The 21,075-nt window shown below is 48.1% G+C and overlaps 1 protein-coding gene across 1 annotated transcript in view; it reads right to left on the reverse strand.

Moving 5' to 3' along the window:
- The window catches only part of SLC35F3 (solute carrier family 35 member F3), a 95,572-nt gene that overhangs the window by 59,322 nt on the left and 15,175 nt on the right, over positions 1 to 21,075 (reverse strand). The window contains exon 2 of the mRNA XM_047762279.1: positions 19,329 to 19,653. Within this exon, the coding sequence (XP_047618235.1) occupies positions 19,329 to 19,653 (325 nt within the window). The remainder of the gene's footprint in view (positions 1 to 19,328; positions 19,654 to 21,075) is intronic.

Below are 21,075 nucleotides of genomic sequence, written 5' to 3' on the forward strand. Positions count from 1 at the left end.
CTTCACTTATAAGACACACCACATTTATTATATACTACAGTTCTTTATGTATTTAGATGTTCTGTTATGTTTGATCCATCTACTGTCTAAACGTGTGTAAGTACACCCTGCTTTAATTCCCAAGGCCTCCCGCCATATTTTAACCTCTAGAACAACTAGTTCCTCGTACGGCTCTGCTTTTTCAGGGCTTTCCTGTCCATTTCCTAAAACAAACCTTTTGGTATTTTAATTGGGATACCATTACACTCATAAATGAATGCAGGGAGGAGTGACATTTTTATGTTGCTGTCTTGTTTTGAAGTCTTCTTTATAGAGATTCCATAAAAGTTTGTTATGTTTATTACTAGGGATTTCAAAAATGGTTTGGTTGAGCTTGTAAATGGCTTCTTTTCATCCATATAGTTTCTCTCTGGATGTTATTCCCATGATTAGCCTATAAGGCAAAGGGTCAAGCTCAAACGATTTTTTTTTTTCCCATTTCTTGGGCTGAGGCATATGGAGATTCCCAGGCTAGGTGTCGAATTGGAGCTGTAGCCGCCGGCCTACGCCAGAGCCACAGCAATGCGGGATCCGAGCCGCATCTGCGACCTACACCACAGCTCATGGCAATGCCGGATCCTTAACCCACTGAGTGAGGCCAGGGATTGAACCTGCAACCTCATGGTTCCTAGTCGGATTCGTTAACCACTGAGCCACAATGGGAACTCCTCAAACGATCTTTTAACTTAAGATCTCTCCAAGTCCACGCATTGGTGCTTCTCTTTCATGAACTTTATGATTACATGGTTACTTTCCCTTGCATCCCTGTAACCTTCACTCACTAAGCTGATTTTCCTTATTCGTTAAATAATACTATTTACCTCTTGAGCAATGAAATTATTGTAAAGGATGGTCAAAGGTTTATCAGAGGACCAAAATTTCACTTATGGGGCATCCAGTGGTGGTCTAGATTATTCCATTGTTCTTACACATCCCCTCCAGAGTGTGCTGGTATCATCAGTTCTACAAAGCAGGATCCATCCCTGGCCTCCCTGTGCTGGGGACCATGGTCCAGCCACCCTTCTCTCAGCCTCTGCTTTTGGCTGAACCAGATGCTCTACTCTTTTCTACCAATTACCACAAATTACATCTCTTTAGGTTAGGGTTCCAACCACTTCTTCTGCTTCCATTTGTAATAATCATCTTAATATTATCTTTAAATATACACTTCTTAGAATGCTAGTACATGTGTTATATTCAGCAGAAAAAGGGCTTGATAATTAGCCACGTTGGGAGATAGCCCGTGTTATAGGTCTTGAAAGGTTTCTGTGCAGGTTAACGCCTTAAAGACAAATCAGTTCTGGAATAAAACACTATGCACTTCACAAGTGGATCTGACTACAAAAGCCTAATTAACACTCTGCACTACTCATATTTTGTAGAACACATTTTGCAAGATGCGGTCTTGAGAAATAAGCACCCAGGTATGCCTGAGTCACTCTGCTGGGGACACCTGTGATACCAATTATCTACCCTGGCTCAAGTGTCTATGTCACCTATGAACTGTGACCATGAGTAGAGGATTTAAATTCAAATATTCTCATCTACCCTGAGGATAACTACATTATTTTGCCGGGCCTCGTTTTTATTTTCAGTAAAATTAAAATATGGGGCTCTGGCTAGGGGCAGGGCAGTCCATCCCCCTTCCACAGAGACCCACAGCCCAAGACAGGTGACTCCAAGGGATGACAAGGCCCAGCCACGATGCATATCCATATCGTACCTGGGTAGGGGTGGGGAGGGCGCTACTGAAGGTGAGAACTAAAGGAATCTGCTCAGGCCCACAAGGCAAGGGGGGCACCTCTTCTGCCTGAAGGGTCCCTGGGAACATGAGGTACACACACTGGCTGGCTACCCTGCTAGAGGAAGAGGAAACGGATGTCAGGGATTCCTCTTCCTCCTTAGAAGGATGGAAGCTTCTATGTGGGACAGAGGGAAAAACAGGACAGAGCCTACAACTATATAAAAAGAAGGAAACTGAGTGGAAGAATAGGAGTCTTCCTGTCCGGAGCTGGTCATAAGGTCAAGACGGCCTGCAAGGGATGGACGAACCTTGTTAGGACTGGAAGCAGCCAGAGTTAGCAGATGGAGGAGACCCCCTCCCCGGCCCTAGTGCGCGCATCCGTGTGCGTGCGCATGCGCATGCGTGGGCCTGGATGCCCTGCCCATCCCGCTGTCTCAGCTACTCCAAGAGGATGCACAGCGACCTGGGCCATCAGCAATTCCCAGCAGGTACGTAGGGTGTGTGACTTCCCCCACCAGCCACCGCTCGCTGCCTGGGGTAAGTTCCCTATGATTCACCCACAGAGCTAGCAACTCCCTTCTCCTCCTAAGTGCAAACCAGTGATTCAATCTGAATAAACCTGGAGCCCACTCCGCCGTGTATCAGAAAGTCCACACTGGCTGCACTGGGGTGCTTCACCTGGCCTGCACTGTGATGGGGGTGGGGGTGGGGTCCATGAGGCTGGAAGGGCAGGGAGTGGGGGAAGACATCCTGTTCCCCGAGTGGCAGCAAAGAACAGAGTGTGTGGTTTCTGTGCAGTGATGTGATGCTTCTGGCATGAACACACTTGCATCTCAGGCTTTAGCATCCGATCAAGAACAGAAATATGACTGAGAGAGATCAGTGTCTTCAAGAGGCAGCCAGAGTAGTGATTTTTTTTCCTTTTTTTAAAAAAATTGAAGCATAGTTTCTTTACAATGTTGTGTTAGTTTCAAGTGTATAGCAAATAGCAAAGTGATTCAGATACACATATATTCTCTTTTCTTTTTTTTTTGCTTTTTAGGGCCGCACCCACGGCATATGTAAGTTCCCAGGCTAGGGGTCAAATTGGAGCTACAGCTGCCAGCCTACACCAGAGCTCACGGCAACGCCAGATCCTCAACCCTCATGGATCCTAGTCGGGTTCGTTAACCACTGAGCCATGAAGGGAACTCTCCACATATATTCTTTTTTGACTCTTTTCCATTATGTTATTACTTATAATTAGAGTAAAGTTATACTATACAGTTGGTCCTTGTTGGTTATCTGTGCGATACAGTTCCCTGTGCTATAAGGTAGGTCCTTATTGGTTATCTCTTTTATATATAGTAATGTATATATGTTAATCCCAAATTCCTAATTTCTCTCTCCTTTCCCTTTTCCTGTGGTAACCATAGGTTTGTCTTCTGGGTCTGTGAGTCTATTTCTGTTTCATAAATAAGTTCATTTTGTATCTTTTTTTTTTAGATTTCACATGCAAGTGATATCACATGATATTTGTCTTTCTCTGTCTGGCTTACTTCACTTAGTATGATAATCTCTTATTGAGAAGCAGCAATTCTTGAATCTTATTTTCTATACAGCATTGCCTTATGTGATTTTTTTTTAATTAGAAGAAAATATTTCTCTGCTAAACACTCCCAGACAAAAGCTAAGCAGCCAACCAATTAACCAAACCAGTCAACTGACCAAGTGATCAACCAACCAACCAACCAACCAACCTATCAAACAACAAAGTTTAAAACCACTTCTCATACTAAGTGAAGTAAGTCAAACAGAGAAAAACAAATTATCACATGATATCACATATATGTGGAATCTAAAATATGACACAAATGAACTGATTTACAAAACAAACAGACTCCTATAGATAACAGACTTATGGTTACCAAAGGGGGGATACACACTAGTATATATAAAATAGGTAAACAAGAACCTACTGTATATTGTATAGGAAACTACACTCAAGACCTTGTAATAACCTATAATATAAAAGGATCTGACAAAGAATACATGTTATGTATACATGAAATCGAATCACTGTGCTGTACACCTGAAACTAACCTGACATCGTAAATCAACCATATTTCAATAAAAACCCCAAACCATTCTATATTCCCCTCCCCATCCTTTTCCCTTTCTCTTTCTGGTCTCCAGCCCATAGCACACCTGTGCCCTTGGCCTTGGAACTGTGTTCTACCCCATTTGGTTCCACACCTTGGTTTCTAGCCTTGTGAACTCTGCCAGGTCTTGGCCTCGGCTGAGCTTCTCCCTCCTTCAAGACCATCGGCCATCGCAGCCTGCCATGTCGGTGGCCTGTCCTGTGCCCCCACCCTCTGGCTCCTGGGACAGCACTACAGTCTGACCTCCTCCCTGCCCCCCTACCACTCGACTGGAACACACAGGGCAGCCAGTGAAGCTCCCAGTTGTTCAAGCTCTCAGTTCCCAGAGCCACAATGACACTCTGCTTTGCCATCCTGGCCGCTTCTGGGAGCAAATTCCTACCCACATTTTAACCCATCACACAGCTCTTTTTGTCTGACGTGTGGTTTTTGTTAATGTGAGGTTTTCTGGCAGTTCAGTGCATAAAAGGACGTGACTTGAGTTACAAACTCCTGTGTCGTCAGTGGCCTCTGATACTGCAGTCCTTACATCATTTGCATAAAAATAATTCACATGTTTAGCTAGAGAAAACTCAGGATGGAGAGAGGTATCAAGGAGCTACCAGGGCCATAAGCACATCATGGGGTCTGTTCTTGCAATTCAGCAGTTCAAGGTAGTTTTCCACTCTCTGAGACAGTTACTGACACTCTTCTTAGCCTTTTCTACCTGGGTTGCTATTATTTTCTGTTTTACTGATAAAGGCCCTGATTCTCAAAGAAAAGGAGACCACAGAGGCAGAAGCAGAAGTCTGGGCAGGGGCAGAGCTGGAGGGGAATGTGACCTGGAGATGCCATGGGTGTGCAGATGGGCAGAGCTGATCCCCACCCCCCACCCCCGCCCCAAGCTGAGGAGGGAATCAGGGTCTGACATTGCACAGGTTCCTTGAGGGCCTGCTGCCTCCCAGACAAACTCCTCCTCCAGAGCCGTTCCTCTGCCTCCTCCTCAGCCGTTCCTGCTCGCCTCTTGCAGCCCAGACACCTCCTTTCTGACAGAGGTCAGTCTATCACCCAGCCCCACACTGGCTTTAGATGTTGTGTATTTTCCACATGTGGTGACAAATCCTTCCATTCTCACCATCCTCCAGTGGAGGGGTGGGGTCTCTGTTCCCCTCGACACTGGGCTGGCTTGGGACAGCAGAAGTACAGTGAAAATGTCACTGGGGATGTCCGAGGCCAGGGCTGAAAAAGAATGAGGTGGCTTTCCACTGGGGCCCTCACCGCTGGGCCTCTGAGCCATCATGAAAGCAGTCTGACTCCTGAGAGCCGTGTGTGTGTGTGGGGGGGGGGGCTCCCCCTGAGAGCTAGGGGTGTGGCCAGGAACACGGCAGTCCCTCCCCACCCCAGGGAAGAGCTGTAAAGCCTCAAAAGTCCCCTAAGAGGATCATGTAAAATGCAGTCTGCCCGCTCAGTTCCCTCTGCCTCCTACAAAGGAGTTAAACATCTTCTCCAAGAAATAAGGGCTCTGAGCTGGCTTTAAACACATTGATGAAATAAAACCAGACGCCTGAAAAATAACCAATAAGCATTTAAAAGACCCAATCCTCCCAACACTAATTAATAATAAAATATTAACAAGCTGCTCTCCCTTCTGCAGATTGAGCACCTAAAGTCTGTTATTTAAAAAATGTGCTTCCAGGGAGTTCCCGTTGAGGTTCCACGATAACGTATCCGACCAGTATCCCTGAGGATGCAGGTTCCATCCTTGGCCTTGCTTAGTGGGTTAAGGATCCGGCGTTGCTGTGAGCTGTGGTGTAGGTCACAGATGTGGCTCAGATCCAGCGTTGCTGTGGTGTAGGCCAGCAGCTGTAGGTCTGATTCAGCCCCTAGCCTGGGAACCTCCATATGCTGCCGGTACGGCCCTAAAAACAAACAAACAAAAGAAATGCTTCCATTTCCCATCCCACCCCCACCCCCTAGAGAAACAGGCAACAAAATATCCCATAGAATGGCTCTAATGAGATGTTCCTGCAATGAGGGAGTTTTAGTTTCTGGTATTTTTAACTTATGCTGTAAATTAATAATATACGTATGATGGAGAATGACTCATTAAACATAAGTGTCTTAAAATCTGGCACTTAGATAAGAAAAACATGAAAGGATCCTGATGTGCTCCTAAATGTTACATTAAGTACATAAATCATTTGGTTTTCTCTCTACTTCAAGTGAAAAACAGCTGAGGAGGTAAATGGAATTATTCTAATTCTATTTTAGAAGGTCCAGGAAGCACGAGAATAAGATTTGTACAAACATCAAAAAAAAGACAATCAGATTTGTCATTTTGTGATAAACTCAACTGGATGGTGTGGGGTGTGGCCATCAAACCAGAATGTACTTTCAGTGACAGAGAGCTTGCCAGGGTCAGGTTCACAGGGCACCCACTAACAGCTGGGGTCTCTCTTGGAACATGATGGCCCAAGCTGGAAAATGCATCTGAAGTTTTCCGGGGACCCTCAGCTGCAGATCCCCCACGCCTCTCAGGCCCAAACCTGGGTGGCAGGTGGAGGAGAGGATTGGCCCGAGGGGACCTGATCCTCTCTGATTCATGCTTGAAGCAGATAAAATGTGTTTTGGTGAAGAGAGGGCTGACTCTCTGAAGCACACAGCACAGGCATTGGCTATATAAGGGCATTGGGTTTGACCTTGTTTTAAAAATCAGACATGACAATATGACCCAGCAATCCCACTCCTGGGCATCTATCTGGCAAAAACCGTAATTGAAAAAGATATCCGCACCTGTATGTTCATTGCAGCATTATTCACAATAGCCAAGACATGGGAACAACCTAAATGTCCACTGACAGAGGAATGGATGAAGAAGGTGTGGTACATACAATGGAATACTACTCAGCCATAAAAAAGAATGAAATAATACCATCTGCAGTAACATGGGTGCAACTAGAGATTATCATACTAAGTAAGCCAGACAGAGAAAGACAAGTACCATATGATACCACTTGTATGCAGAAGCTAAATTGTGGCACAATTGAACCTATCTATAAAGCAGAAACAGATGCACACACCTAGAGAACAGTGTGGTTGCCAAAGGGTAAGAGGGAGGGTTGGATTGGAAATCTGGGATTAGCAGATGCAAAGTATTATATATAGAATGGATACACAAGATCCCACTGTACAGCACAGGGAACTATATTCAATATCTTGTGATAAACCATAATGAAAAAGAATATGAAAAAGATATATATGTGTCTGTGTGTATTATGTGTATATAACTGAATCACTTTGCTGTACAGCAGAAGTTAACACAACATTGTAAATTAACTATACTTCAATAAAATAAATTTTTTAAAAAAAATCAGGCATAATAATTTCCAGTGACTGCTTTCCCCACATGCTATCAATTCCTTAGCTGAGGAGGGCCTATGTGGAATGTAATATAATGAAATAATGTTAGAGAGAATTCAAGTGCAAAAAAAGTACCTTTTTTCTATGGCTAAGTTAGAAATGAAATATCCAGAGAAATATGGTCTGTGCAGTAGGCTGTTAAGGCTGAGGATGTAAGTTAACAACCAGCAACAGGAGGAGCAGTGACCACTGTGAATTCAGTGACAATCCATGACCAGGTTTCAAATAAGTACCCCAAACCCTTAAGTCAGCCTGTGGAAATAGACATTACTGGTCCCATTGTTAAGTATGAGATCACTGAAGAGAAAGGAATGCTTGCAAATAACTTGCTCAGAGTCACAGATTATAAGCGATGGACCTGAGAACCCCAACCAGCCTGACTCCATTGTCTGGGGTGCCTCCCCTCTGCCACGTGGCCTTGTTCCTCTCTGCATCATCTGCCTGGTGCAGGCATGAAACTAGTAGGTGTACAAATGCTGTGTGGGGGCAGGAGGCAGGGAGAGGGCTGCAGAAGCCATCCATAGCTGTTCCCATGGATGGAGGAGCCATTCTAACTTAGTTCTAAGTTGTATACAATCAAAGCTAAGATGATGGAGTTCCTGTTACGGCTCAGTGATAAGGAACCCAACCGGTATCCATGAAGATTCGGGTTCAATCCCTGGCCCTGATCAATGGGTTAAGGATCCAGCATGGCTATGAGCTACAGTGTAGGTTGCAGACGCAGCTTGGATCCAGTGTGGCTGTGTCTGTGGTGTAGGCCAGCACCTAGAGCTCTGATTTGACTGCTAGCCCAGGGAACCTCCATATGCCTCGGGTGTGGCCCTAAAAAGACAAAAAAAAAAAAAAAAAGGATGGTGCCTGTGGAAAAACTATGACACGACACATGACAAGATGCATCAGCTTAAGCATTCTGCACAGTGTGAGGATTTCCACTCTTTTTCTTTTTCAGCTTTCAAAAAAACCAAAAGAACATCAAGACAGAATACTGCTTTCCAGACATGTGAATCACCGTGCATGTCTGTCTCGCTTTCAGCTCATGTTCTAGAATGACATGACGATGGTCTGTGACACATGAGTTCTCTGCCCTTTTCCTGTCAAACTTGTCTCAAAGCCCCCCTTCCCAACAGCCCAAAATAATGACAAGGCACGAAGCTACCCTCTCTACTACAGGCTCCACATTGGCCACATGACTTAACTGAATCTTCATGAGGAGAAAGACTCCGTCAAGGTGGTTTAAATGTTGTCACTATCACCATCGTCACCACCATGACCATCCCTACCATCGCCATCATCACCACCATCATGATTATTACCATCACCCTCACCATCCCTACAGCCCCGTCAGCACCATCATCACCACCACCACCATTGTTACCATTACCTCATCACCACCACCATCATCGTTAACATGGCCATCATTACCATCCCCAGCATCAGCACCATCATCATTACCATCCCCAGCATCAGCACCATCATCATTACCATCCCCAGCATCAGCACCATCATCATTACCATCCCCAGCATCAGCACCATCATCATTACCATCCCCAGCATCAGCACCATCATCATTACCATCCCCAGCATCAGCACCATCATCATTACCATCCCCAGCATCAGCACCATCATCATCATCTTAGGATCTACAGAAAGCAGGAGCCAGGGTGTGTGTGTGAGTTTGGGGAATCACCTTTGGAGTCAACCAAAGATGAGCAGGAAACCTCTGGACCAAGTGAGGGTTTGGCGCTTTCTATACACTATCACATATAATTCTGTTTAGTTCAAACGCAAGGTCTCTCTGCAGGAACTGTGAAAGCCTGGGAGAAGGGAAATGCCAAGTGCAACCCTGAGGGGTAGGTATTAGGGTCTTCATTTTATAAATAAAGGGTAAGGCTTAGAATTTTTGGTGACTAATCTATGGCAATGTGGCCAAAAATGGCAAATGGGCTGATGAATGGCAAGCCTGCATTCCTTTCATTTCATCCCAGTGCCCCAAGCATGGGCTAGTCGTACTCTTCCCCCATCTTCCATCCTGCCCAGGCACTGCCTCCCTGTTCCTTCCTATGAGGAAACAATGTTTACCATTTTCCCACTGCTAGCATTTTTGAAGAGGTCTGGGATGGAAGTGAACAAAGGCCTCATGCCCCTTCCCTGAGCACCTGTGGCCTCTTTGATGGATGACTTGGATTAGAGAATCATCAAAGCTCTTTTCTCATCTTTGAGATCTCTACGCAGATACCTTTTTCCTCAACATGGTAAGATTTTAATATCCCAACGTGCCTGGGAACTGGCTTGCCGGTCTTGACTCTATGACTAGGAAGCACATGGAAAATCAGAAATGGCTTGACAATAGCTGGTGGGATGGGATGGAATCTGGGCCTCCCAGTCACACTGGAAGAGACCCCTCTTCCTGCAGCCACCACACACCTGCATGTGCCTCTCTGTACCTTCCCGCAGCCATGCATAGGAAACCTTCTCCATCACCTTAGACAATGTTAACTGCCCCTGGAGACCCACTGGCTGAAGTACTCCTCCCATCTGGGATCTAGTGATGCCCTGCCCTCTGCCTTCTATGCCACTGTGACCCTGATCTTGCAAATGTTCAGAGGGACTCTGGTGCTTTGTGCTGAAATTTTTACAAACTCTCTTAATAAGTCCGGCCTAGGCTATCTTGACCTTCAAAGAACAATAATCACATTGCTACAGCAATTATTTCAGTGGCTGTCATTTTTATAGGCCATAAACATGAGCATTGGAACCAACCTCTGGCAAAATTTCCATGAAACTGCATGGAGAAACAACACAGTGTCAGCTAAGGGAGACATACTTTGAAATTGTATAGGTAAAACATATGAGCCTCCTTATACTGCTGCCATGGAAGACAGATCCCTGATACCTGTTCAAGGAGGAACAGGGACCTTAGGTAACTGAGATATGAACAGTGGCTGAAGTCCAGGAGAACAGAAATCGGCAGTGAATGTAATACTTCCTACTTGTCTGAGTGAAAGCTGAAAAATCACTTGTGGAATGCTCTGGATTCGTCCTTGCAGGTGTCTGGCTGTCACTGAATTTCCCTGGGACGAGGCCAGTGGCTGTTTAACTAAGATGTGGGGGTGGGGTGGGGGTCATATCCCAGGGAAAATAGGTGAGCTACATTACAAATACCATGATAACAGGACAGAGCCCTGGGGGCCTGGCATCAATGTGTGTCACTGGTATCATAACCTGGAGCCCAGGGATGATGTGTTCCATTACTCCACTGATGCATCCTTGAGTATTTGAAATGTTGTCTTAAGACTGGCAGAGACTGTATAAACCTTTGCCAGCTACTCATTGCTATTATTTACCACCAAGCAGAAGATACCAGCCAAATAAAAAACTGCAATTCCCAAATATTTTGCCCATTTCTTCTAATCCAGTGACAAAAACAAACAACAAAAACATCATCAACTGTAAGGACTCTGGATATAGCTTATTTCTTTGGGGGTTGATGATTCTTGGAAATAAGAAGGGAAATGAGATTGTTCAAGTCATGAGGAAGGATGGGGGGAGGCAAAGGGATGGCCAAGCCCAGGACATTCTGCTCCTTCCTCCAAGAGCTGGTGGCCACATAGGGCTCTTTGGCCCCACGGAGGCCAAGCTGATCAGACCCCTTTGCCACTGATCTCCTGTACCCTGGACTCTGAGGGGCCTTAACCCTTGTACTCTGGATATCTCGAGGGCAGAAATGTGCTCAGAACCTCCCTTTCCCAGTGCCCTGCAGAGCACGGCTGAAGTTGATGGTCATGAGTGTACATTATTATAGGAAGGAATAAAGAATGAATGAATGAGTGAGCAACTAGGGCTAACCCAGGCATTTGGGTCTGGGTGGGGTAAGGAGATGCTGGGATCACCATAAGCCCCTTCAGAAAGACAGAGGGACAGGTCCCCAACCTGACATCAATGCCTCCCCACCCCACACCCCTGCACCCAGGCTTGTCCACCTTTCTCCATAGCACTCAGCAATCCTGTACCTCTGGCTGAGGTCATCAAGATAACCCAAGTCCAGAGATTTATTTGTTTGTTCTTTGTTTCCCCACTAAAAGGTAAGCTCCAGGAAGGCAGGGCTTTTCACTTGTTTTGGTCACTGCTGTATCCTTAAGTACTAGAACAGGAACACTTGCATCCAACACACAGAAAATCCCTGGTGGACTCTGTGGAATGAGTGAAGAGCTATCTCTGTTCCTCGAGTGGAGGGTCCCTGTGGCCTGGTTTCCAGAGCAACCTCACCCTCTGGAGAAATTTTTTCTTTTTTTGTATGGCAGCACCCACGGCATATGGAAGTCCCCAGGCCAGGAATTGAATCTGAGCCACAGCTATGACCTACACCACAGCTGTGGCAATTCTGGATCCTTTAACCTGCTGTATTAGGCTGGGGATTGAACCCAAGCCTCTGTAGCAACCCAAGGTGCTGCAGTCAGATTCTTAATCCACTACACTACAGTGGGAACTCTCTCTGGAGAATTGTTGATGGCAGCAGTGGGCCAGAGTAGGTCCAGGGCTCAGGGAAGAAAAAGCAAGCAGGGATCCCTGTCAGATCACATCAAGTAGGAGGCCTGATGGTGCCAGGAGGGCAGAGGTGTGCAGGGGCATCACTAGTTAGGGTGGCCTTGGTGATGCCCTCACACTGGGCTTGAAAGCTGTGTACCAGTGTTTCCCAGAAAGGAGATTTCCCTGAATGCCCAAGTTTGGTGAGAAAAAAAAAAAAAAATTGAAGTGCTTTTCACCAACACAAGAGTTTGCTTTCAACTGGAGAAGCAACTGATGATTCAGAACAAGAGACCTGGCCTTGTCCTATTTCAAGATTTACACACTCAAAGAAACAAACAAAAAAGCAAAATACCTGAGTCAGTCTATCACAGATGGGAAATAAGCACACAGTCCTGTAACCAGTTATGTAATTAGCACTCTGACTCCTACTTTCAAAAGCAGCTCTGATTATTCTGGTCCTTGATTCAGAAACTTTGTGAGGCTCCCACTGCCTGGAGAATAAAGTTTCAGCCCCTTGACCCATCACCCTTGACCCCATCCTGGCCTCCACCTGACCGTTTGGTCTGGACATCTACACAGCCCTGTCCTTGCAACCAAGCTGCAGCCAGTCTGTCCCCACACTTGCCCACCTCCTCCTTGCACCCTATTCTATATTCATATTGGGGGAGGGGTCTTTATCCCACTTGGATGCGAGCTCCTAAGGTTGGAAACAACATTTGTGGTACCCACATGTGCCTACATGCCCCTGTGCATGAGAAACACTAGCTGCTATATCGATAAACAAAGGATGTTGCGGCCATCAAGCCATCAGCCACTGCAGCCACCCACACGGGTGTTCCCAGAGGGGACCTGGGACAGGAAAGCACAGGACACTGGCCCCAGGCAGCTGAGGTGCACATCAAAGGAATGATTTCAGTGAGCCAGACTCTTGCGTCTTCCAAGAAAAGCGCTATGTTCCTTACCTTGAGATGTCTGGTTTTCCTTAATTAACAGTCATCTTGAAGTTCCCATCATGGTGCAGCAGAAATGAATCCGACAAGGAACCATGAGGTTGCGGGTTCGATCCCTGGCCTTGCTCAGTAGGTTAAGGATCCTGTGTTGCCGTGAGCTATGGTGTAGGTCAAAGATGTGGCTCAGATCTGGTGTTGCTGTGGCTGTGGTGTAGGCTGGTAGCTGTAGCTTCGATTTGATCCCTAGCCCGGGAAGCTCCATATGCCATGGGTGCGGCCCTAAAAAGCAAAACAACAATAACAAAAAAACCCTGCCAAAAAACCCAGTCATCTTTTGAAGTTCGGACTACCTGGTCTTTGTGGCAAAATCTCATATATCCTGGCTCCCCCTGACCTCTTTGGAGCCGTCGATCAGAGCGAATGGAGAGGCTGCCTCCTAAGCTTAAGTCTTCATGATGTTCGCTGAATAAAACAAAATTCTCAACCTTTAGGTTGTGCTTTTTTTTTTTTTCAGGCAATACCCCGACCGACACACAGACACGGAGCATGTGACTGTTCCACTGGCCTGGCTTCCACTTGCCCCATTCCATCCTGAACCGAGGGCTGTAGTGGTACCCTAAAGACCCAGTCTAGTGGCTTCTCCGCCCCACCCCCTCCCAACATTCACACCAGAATCCAAACCTCTCTGTGAGTGGGAGTCACAGGTTTACTCCTGACTACCTTCCTGCTCCTCTGTGGCGTCCCCCACTCACCTCCCACATTGAACCAGAGCTCCGCCCCCCAGACACACACACCTCTGAGCCTTCCCCAGGCTACTGCCTGCCCAGGATTCAGCACATGCAGGACCATCTGCTCACCCTCCGAGAGGCTCCTCCTCAGTCATTTCCTCCAAGAAACTTTCTACCTGGCCCAGGACCAAGCACCTGGCCCTCTCCCCTGGGCTCCCCCATCCACACATCCTCGCCCTGTTTGGCCATGTGACCCTTCCTGGGCCAGGGACCATGTTTGACTGTCTCCCTGAAAAGATGTGTTGTAACCATGTCCAGAAGGAACAAACCTCCAGACTGTGACTGCTCTGCTCCTTAGACTGAAAATTCCAGCTGCGTCTGAGACCCCTTGTGGATCCTGGGTACACTGGCGCAGCCACAAACTCACACCTGGCCTCCTCCAGATTTGAGCCGGAAGGTACCCAAACCGCCCTTTCCCCTTTTCTTGGCTCAGAAGGTCTGCTGGTGTTTCTGAAGCAGCATTGACTGGCTGGCTTCCAGAAGCCAAACTACGAAAGGCAGCGGGAAACATCTGTCACCACGGTCTCATTCACTTTTTTGGCAGTCACCCGAGAGCAGAAGGTTCCAGTGTTTGCTCATGAAAAGAGGTCACTCCTGGGAGGAATTCCTGGAAGATCTGACAAGACTGCAAGGGCCCCAGCTCTGCTCTGGCTGGTTTCTTCTGGCTGAGGCAGCCTCTGGGATGGACATGCCACCTTCCTGTGCCGGGGCCAGAGGGGCTGGGTGGCTGCGTGTCCTCACACCTGCCCTCACCGGTCTCTCCAGGGCTACAGACCCGACACAGTCTCCTCCGTGCACCTCCCGCTGGAGCCCAGCTGTGCTGGAAACTCTGGGCCGAACCCCCTTTCAGGTCATAGTTTCCGCAGCGCCCTCAAGCATCTCTGTGGCCAGAGCCCTCCCTGCAGCCACTACTGCTTCCCTGGGGCCAGCCGTTCAGCCGTCAGCCAGAAACAGGCAAGGGGAGGGTGGGGGTGTTGACAGTCTGGGAAAGAGGGGAGCTCGCTTTATGCCCAAATGTTTAGGGGTGTTACTGGGGAGGCCACAGGCTTGAGGCTGAAAACCTGGGACAGCTGGGCTGGGAGGTTTCATATCCACATGCTAACTCCTGACAACAGTGCCCGATCACAGGAAGCCCTGATCATCCTAGGCTGCCCTGCGCAGCCAGCAGACCTCCAAGTTAATTTTTGCCAGGCATAGCACCTGCGTGACACCGCAGGGGTTGGCACTCCCTGTAAGACCCACTCCTGCAGTTAAATAGGCCACCATGAGGCAGCCAAGGAACGAAGCATGGGCTGTATCCTAATTCAGAAGATATCATAAGATGGTGAGGGTTCCTGGCAATTTTTTTTCTTTTTAGGGCGGCATCCATGGAAGTTCCCAGGCTAGGGGTTGAATTGGAGCTGCAGCCGCTGGCCTACACCACAGCCACAGCGACTTGGGATCCAAGCCTTGACTGCGACCTACACCACAGCTCATGGCAATGCCAGATCCTTAACCCACTGAGCGAGGCCAGGGATGGAACCTGCATTCTCATGGATACTAGTTGGGTTCATTACTGCTGAGCCACAACAGGAACTCCAGGTCCTGGCACTTTTACGGCATTTCATAGTTTTTAGGACACTTGCATGTACAGTGTCTCATGGGATCTGACAACCAGCTTTTGTGCAAGACCACGTGTGTGTCACTGCCCTCTGTTTACAAACAAGTATCTGAGCTCCCAGAGCTTAAAAGACGTGCCCATGGAGCCTCCTCTCCCTCTCCAGTGGCAGTGGACTGGTGCTCAAGCATCCTCAGGGCCCCAAGTAAGTCACTTGCCAGTTCCATGTGGTACATATGGTGAGTTCTGGTTCCTAGTCTGGGCAGATGGATAGTGTTTTAAAAACCATGTCGCCCAGGAGTTCCTGTCGTGGCGCAGTGGTTAACGAATCTGACTAGGAACCACGAGGTTGCGGGTTTGATCCCTGAGGTTGCGGGTTTGATCCCTGGCCTTGCTCAGTGGGTTGATGATCCAGCGTTGCTGTGAGCTGTGGTGTAGGTCCAAGACGTGGCTCGGATCCCACGTTGCCGTGGCTCTGGCGTAGGCCGGTGGCTACAGCTCCGATTTGACCCCTAGCCTGGGAACCTCCATATGCCGCAGGAGAGGCCCTAGAAAGGGCAAAAGGACAAAAAATGAAAAAGCCATGTCGCCCAGACTCAATGTCTCCAGGGCCTTGACAGTCCAAGTGTGGCCCATGGGCCAGCAGCACCAGTCTCGCCTGGGAGCTCTTTAGGAAAACAGAGACTCTGATCTACCCAGACCCTTGGAATTGGCATCGGCCCTTCAACAGGATCCCAGAGACTTGTAAGGTTTGAGGAGCTCCGTGCAAGGCAATATATGCTTTCCTTCCTGTGCTTTGGATGACTTTTTTAGCTTTGTGTCAGGACAGAGCCTCAGTGGGAAGGGCTGGGGAGAAAAGAAACTGCCACCTAATTGCTTCCCCAAAACCCCAAGCCAAGCTACCTTATCTGTCCAACTATCCTCTGCGAAAACAGTCTCGACCTTTTGCCTTTTCTCCCAGCTCCCCGCTAAAGCACCATCACCCAAAAAAACATCTCCTCAGCTGACTCCAGATCTCCTTTCTGGCATTCATTTTGACAAAAGCACAAACAGGAAAGATGTGATTCTAGTTGGCTTCAATTTCTGGGAATCCAAAAGTCTGTTGAAAGAACTCCCAATTTGGCAGGGGAATCAGAAGTATGAACCATTAAGTATAAAGTAAGCTGTAAGGATATATAATATAACATGGGGAATATAGCCAATATTTTACCATCAATGGAGGGTAACCTTTAAAAATCATGAATCACTATATTGTACACCTGTAACTTTTATAATATTGTACATGACCTCTACTTCAAATTTTATTCTATTTTATTTTATTATTTTTGCTTTTTAGGGCCACACCCACAGCATATGGAGGTTCCCAGGCTAGGAGTCGAATTGGAGCTACAGCTGCCGGCCTACACCACAGCCACAGCAACGCGGAATCTGAACCTCATCTTTGACCTACACTACAATTCTCAGCAACGCTGGATCCTTAACCCACTGAGCAAGGCCAGGGATGGAACCCTCGACCTCATGGTTGCTTATAGGATGTTTCTGCTGCACCATGATGGGAACTCCCTACTTCAAATTTTAAAAAGACCCCAATCAAAAAAAAGAATTCCCAATTTGAGTTATGACAGAGTCGTGACTTCCTAAGTAAAGCCTATGATAACATTTTTCTCTCCCTTTTTTGAGGAAGAATGTCCCTTCACCGAAAGTGTGCATGGCTTAAGTGACATACCCAATAATTGGTTGGTAAATTAACAGCTCTGCTTAGCTACAGGGAGAACACAGTTTACAAATCAGAGAGAATTTTTTTTTTTTTTTTTGGCATGTGGAGTTCCCAGGCCAGAGATCAGATCCAAGCTGAAGTTGCAACCTAAGCTGCAGCTTAGACAATGCTCCATCTTTAACCCACTGTGCTGGCCTGGGGATTGAATCTGCATCCCAGTGCTCCCAAGATGCCCCTGATCCCATTGCACCATAGCAGGAACTCTAGAAGGATCTTTTAAAGAGGCGAGCTAAGCTTTATGATAGAACTTGGGCTAAGTTTTAATTGGCTTCTTTATCAAGTTTATGATTCTCCTCCCTGCCCTCCACTGGTCTCCAGTGGACAGAGCAGTCACCATAATTCTTTCATGTTTCTTCTCAGATTTTTCTGGCGGGGGGAGCCACACCCATGGCATGCGGAAGTTTCCGGGCCAGGGATCAAACCCGCACCACAGCAGCAAAACGAGCTGCTGCAGGGACAACACCGGATCCTCAACCACTAGGACACCAGGGAATTCCTCTTCCCAGACAGTTTTTACAAGAGAACTGTAAGCTGAAATCAAGGTGCGATGTCTTTCTATGTTTAATCTGCTCCAATGACCTTTCATTTTTTTCCTCCCTTGACCTTCTAGCCAATGGAGCTTGGTTTCTTCTGCGTTGTTTTCAGCACCATTGTTTAATGGTGCTGGGCCTGCCCTAAGTGGCCAGAGGTGCTAGTCATGTCCCAAGGTAAGCGTTATATTGGGGACACATGTTTAAGGCAGCAGCTAGCCCTGTCCCCAAGGGAGGCCCCTCTCTGAGCCAGAGTGTTTGAAGGAAGCAGGGAAAGAACATTTCATCAGCCCTCTAGTAATTCTCCATCAAGAAAGGGTGAGTAAGCCCACTGTTAACCCTTCATTAGAAACAGCGCCACGATAGTCCACGCAGTTTAAAGAAAGGCAAACTCCTAGTGACAAACTGAAAACACTCAGGGCTACTTTACTGTTAAATACATCATTCACTGAATATTTGCTTTTGTCTGTGATTAAAGGCAGGCCATTATTTCTCTCTTGCCTGTGGGACAATCTGGGGCCCTACAAAGTTTCTATTTGTTTCAGTTTGCCTTTAGCTGCTGTTTACAAGAGGCATATAAAGTGCCTCTTGGGCGCTCTCTGGCTGGTCCATGAATCCGCTTGTTTAAGTCTACACTGAGAACGCCCCAGGCCCACATGCCTTGTCTCTAGAATCCGCTCTGAGACCTTTCCACTAAGGGGACCTGTGAAGCTGGCCTTGTGACTCAATCTAAGCTCCATCATCGCTCCTTCCTCTAGACTCAGTGCTCTGATTTGCTCCTTGGTCTTTTAAAGGAGCCAGTCCAAGTTTCCCCTGAACGTGAGAAAAATCTGGCACCTCACACCCCCAACCATAACTTTACAGTGACATGATGGTAGAATCTCAGAGAAAATTCTGATCGGAGTGTAGACCTCCAATCCCACCCCTCCTTGCTCCTTGGACCCAATGATGTTTTTAGCAGTCTTGCAACTTCGAAGCACAATTTCAGAACAGGGCTGAAGTTTGAAGCAGATGGTAAATGGGACATAGTGAGTGTATGGTGGGGGGGGATGTGTCTGGCGGAGTATGGGGGAGGGGGAAGAAGGCAGTGGTGAGGGAGTAAAGAGCCCTCAACTTTCAAATTTCTTCCATCTCTGGGGCTGACAAAAGATAAACTCCCAGGGCCTACCTGGTCACCTTGGCCAGCATTTTTTCCTGAGTTTAGAGCTGTCTTGGGACAGCAGTGGGCCAGTGCCATAGCCACAGAGGGCCTTGGCTTTGGGCAGCCACGAGATCCAGGGGTTGGCTCACATGAGGCCCCATGGCCAACACTGACCATCTGATGATGCTTGCGGAGGCTGGCAGAGCCCTGCTGTGCATTGTGGCAGAGGGCTGGCATTGGGGTTTCTGGCCTCTTTGAAAGGGAGGTCATACCCACAGACCCGTAAGAGAAAACACAAAGCTCAGATGGTGTTTTGACTTGACAGCCGCACTGCCAGACATTTGGACCCATGCAACCACACAACCAAAGGAAGAAATGTCTTGGGCTGGAGAGGGAATGAGTAATCAAGTCTTGGCAATGAACTTGGCTGGGCAGGAAGGTAAGCTACAGGAAACAGCCCAGTCACCTGGCTCCATGGACCAGTCTTGAGCCCAGTCTTGGGAGGGGTAACAGAGCAACAGAGTTCTACAGTTTTCCCATGTCTTCCCTTTCTGGGGATCTGCCACCAGCCATCACCTCTGGAGGATGCTGCCTTCACTACGCCAAAAGGTGACACGGTGACGCGGTGACGCTCATCGCTGTGCCCACTGGCCGCGGGATAGCCCAGCAGCATCCCAGCCGGCCAGCATCCCTACCTGTACCTCTGCTTCACTGACTGCTTCTCTGCAGACTTGCAGACGTGCCCCGCGTAGTACAATGGAAAGAATAAAAAGTTCCAGTTGGTGGCGAACCATGTGAGGGTGAAGGGGGCATCGAACTTCCTGAAGGTCAGCTTGGCAAGCTGCGTGGCACCGGCCCAGGAGGAGCACACGCACAGGACCACGGCTACGCCCCAGAAGATCTTCTTGAGCTGCGCCTGGGAGCATCTCCAGCAGAGGCGGCTCGTTCTCCCGCTGGCCTCCGCCCCGGCCGGCGCCTGGGCCTCCGCCGGGCCCGGGGACTCCCGGGGGCGCTCCTCCCCTGCAGGAAGAGAAGGGCATGGTTAACCAAGGCCTCCACACCTTCACTGCGCCAGGATCCAGGGATGAGCGGGAGCAAGAGGGCAAAGGATCCCTGACTGCCATTGTCACAGCCTGCCACCCTGGAGAGGGGATGGGGTGGGGATAGGGAGAATGGGGTTGAGGGCATGGAGACAGAAGGGGCAGGGTTGGGGGGATAGGACTAGTGGGCATGGAGGCAGCTTCCTGAAACCTAACTTTAAGACCTCTTCATTGGCTTTCTTATGCTCTCAAAACTTGACCCTGAAAGTGTGGTTCAGGAGCTGCAAGCATCAACACCACCCCAGCTTGTTGGCAATGCGGACTCTCAGGAACCTTAGAATGAGAATTTGTACTTCAGACTTCCCCTTGTGACTCAGTGTGTTAAGAACCTAGTTAGTTTCCATGAGGTTTTGGGTTCAATCCCTGGCCTCGATCAGTGGGTTTAGGATTGGGGGTTGCCTCAAGCTGTGGTGCAGGTCATAGATGCGGCTTGGATCTGGCATTGCTGTGGCTATGGCATAGGCTGGCAGCTGCAGGTCTGATTGGACCCCTAGCCTGGGAACTTCCATATGCTGCATGTACAGCCCTAAAAAGTGAGGGGAAAAAAAAAAAGAAAGAAATGGATTGACATTAGCTGGAGGGATGGGCTGGGGTCTTGGCCTCCCCAGTGGGTCGTGGATCCGGTGTTGCTATAGCTGTGGTGTAGCCTCTAGCTGCAACTCCAATTCAGTCCCTACCTGGGAATTTCCTATGCCGTGGGTGTGGTCATAAAAAGAAAAAAAAAAAAAAGAATCTGTACTACAACGGGTGATCTCTGGGCACATCTTTCTCCAGAACACAGAGTGGCTGAACTAGTTCACCGTGTGTCAGCTCACAAGCAATGATGTGCTACAGAGTGCTGGCAGTGCTGGGGGCTGGGGAGTCCCACCTGAGGAGGTCATAGGCCTTGACATCTACAAGCTGCCAGGACACTGACACAAGCTCCTCCTGGCCTGTCACTTAAGGACATGGAACCCTGAGCCTCCTCTTATTTTGCATGTAGAACAAAAATCAATGCATTCCTCTTATTTCTTTCCTTGCTCTTCCTGACTTCCTGCTGATGGCTGTCAGTCCCATTCTGAAGTGTTACTTAGAAACCACAGCCTCAGAGTTCCCGTAGTGGCATAGTGGTTAATGAATCCGACTAGGAACCATGAGATTGCAGGTTTGATCCCTGCCCTTGCTCAGTGGGTTAGGGATCTGGTGTTGCTGTGAGCTGTGGTGTAGGTTGCAGACATGGCTCAGACCCCGCATTGCTGTGGCTGTGGTGTAGGCCGGTGGCTACAGCTCCGATTGGACCCTTAGCCTGGGAATCTCCATAAGCCTTGGGAAGCGGCCCTAGAAAAGGCAAAAAGACAAAAAC

The sequence above is a fragment of the Phacochoerus africanus genome, chromosome 15 (genome assembly GCF_016906955.1).
Source record: "Phacochoerus africanus isolate WHEZ1 chromosome 15, ROS_Pafr_v1, whole genome shotgun sequence".
Taxonomy (NCBI): domain Eukaryota; kingdom Metazoa; phylum Chordata; class Mammalia; order Artiodactyla; family Suidae; genus Phacochoerus; species Phacochoerus africanus.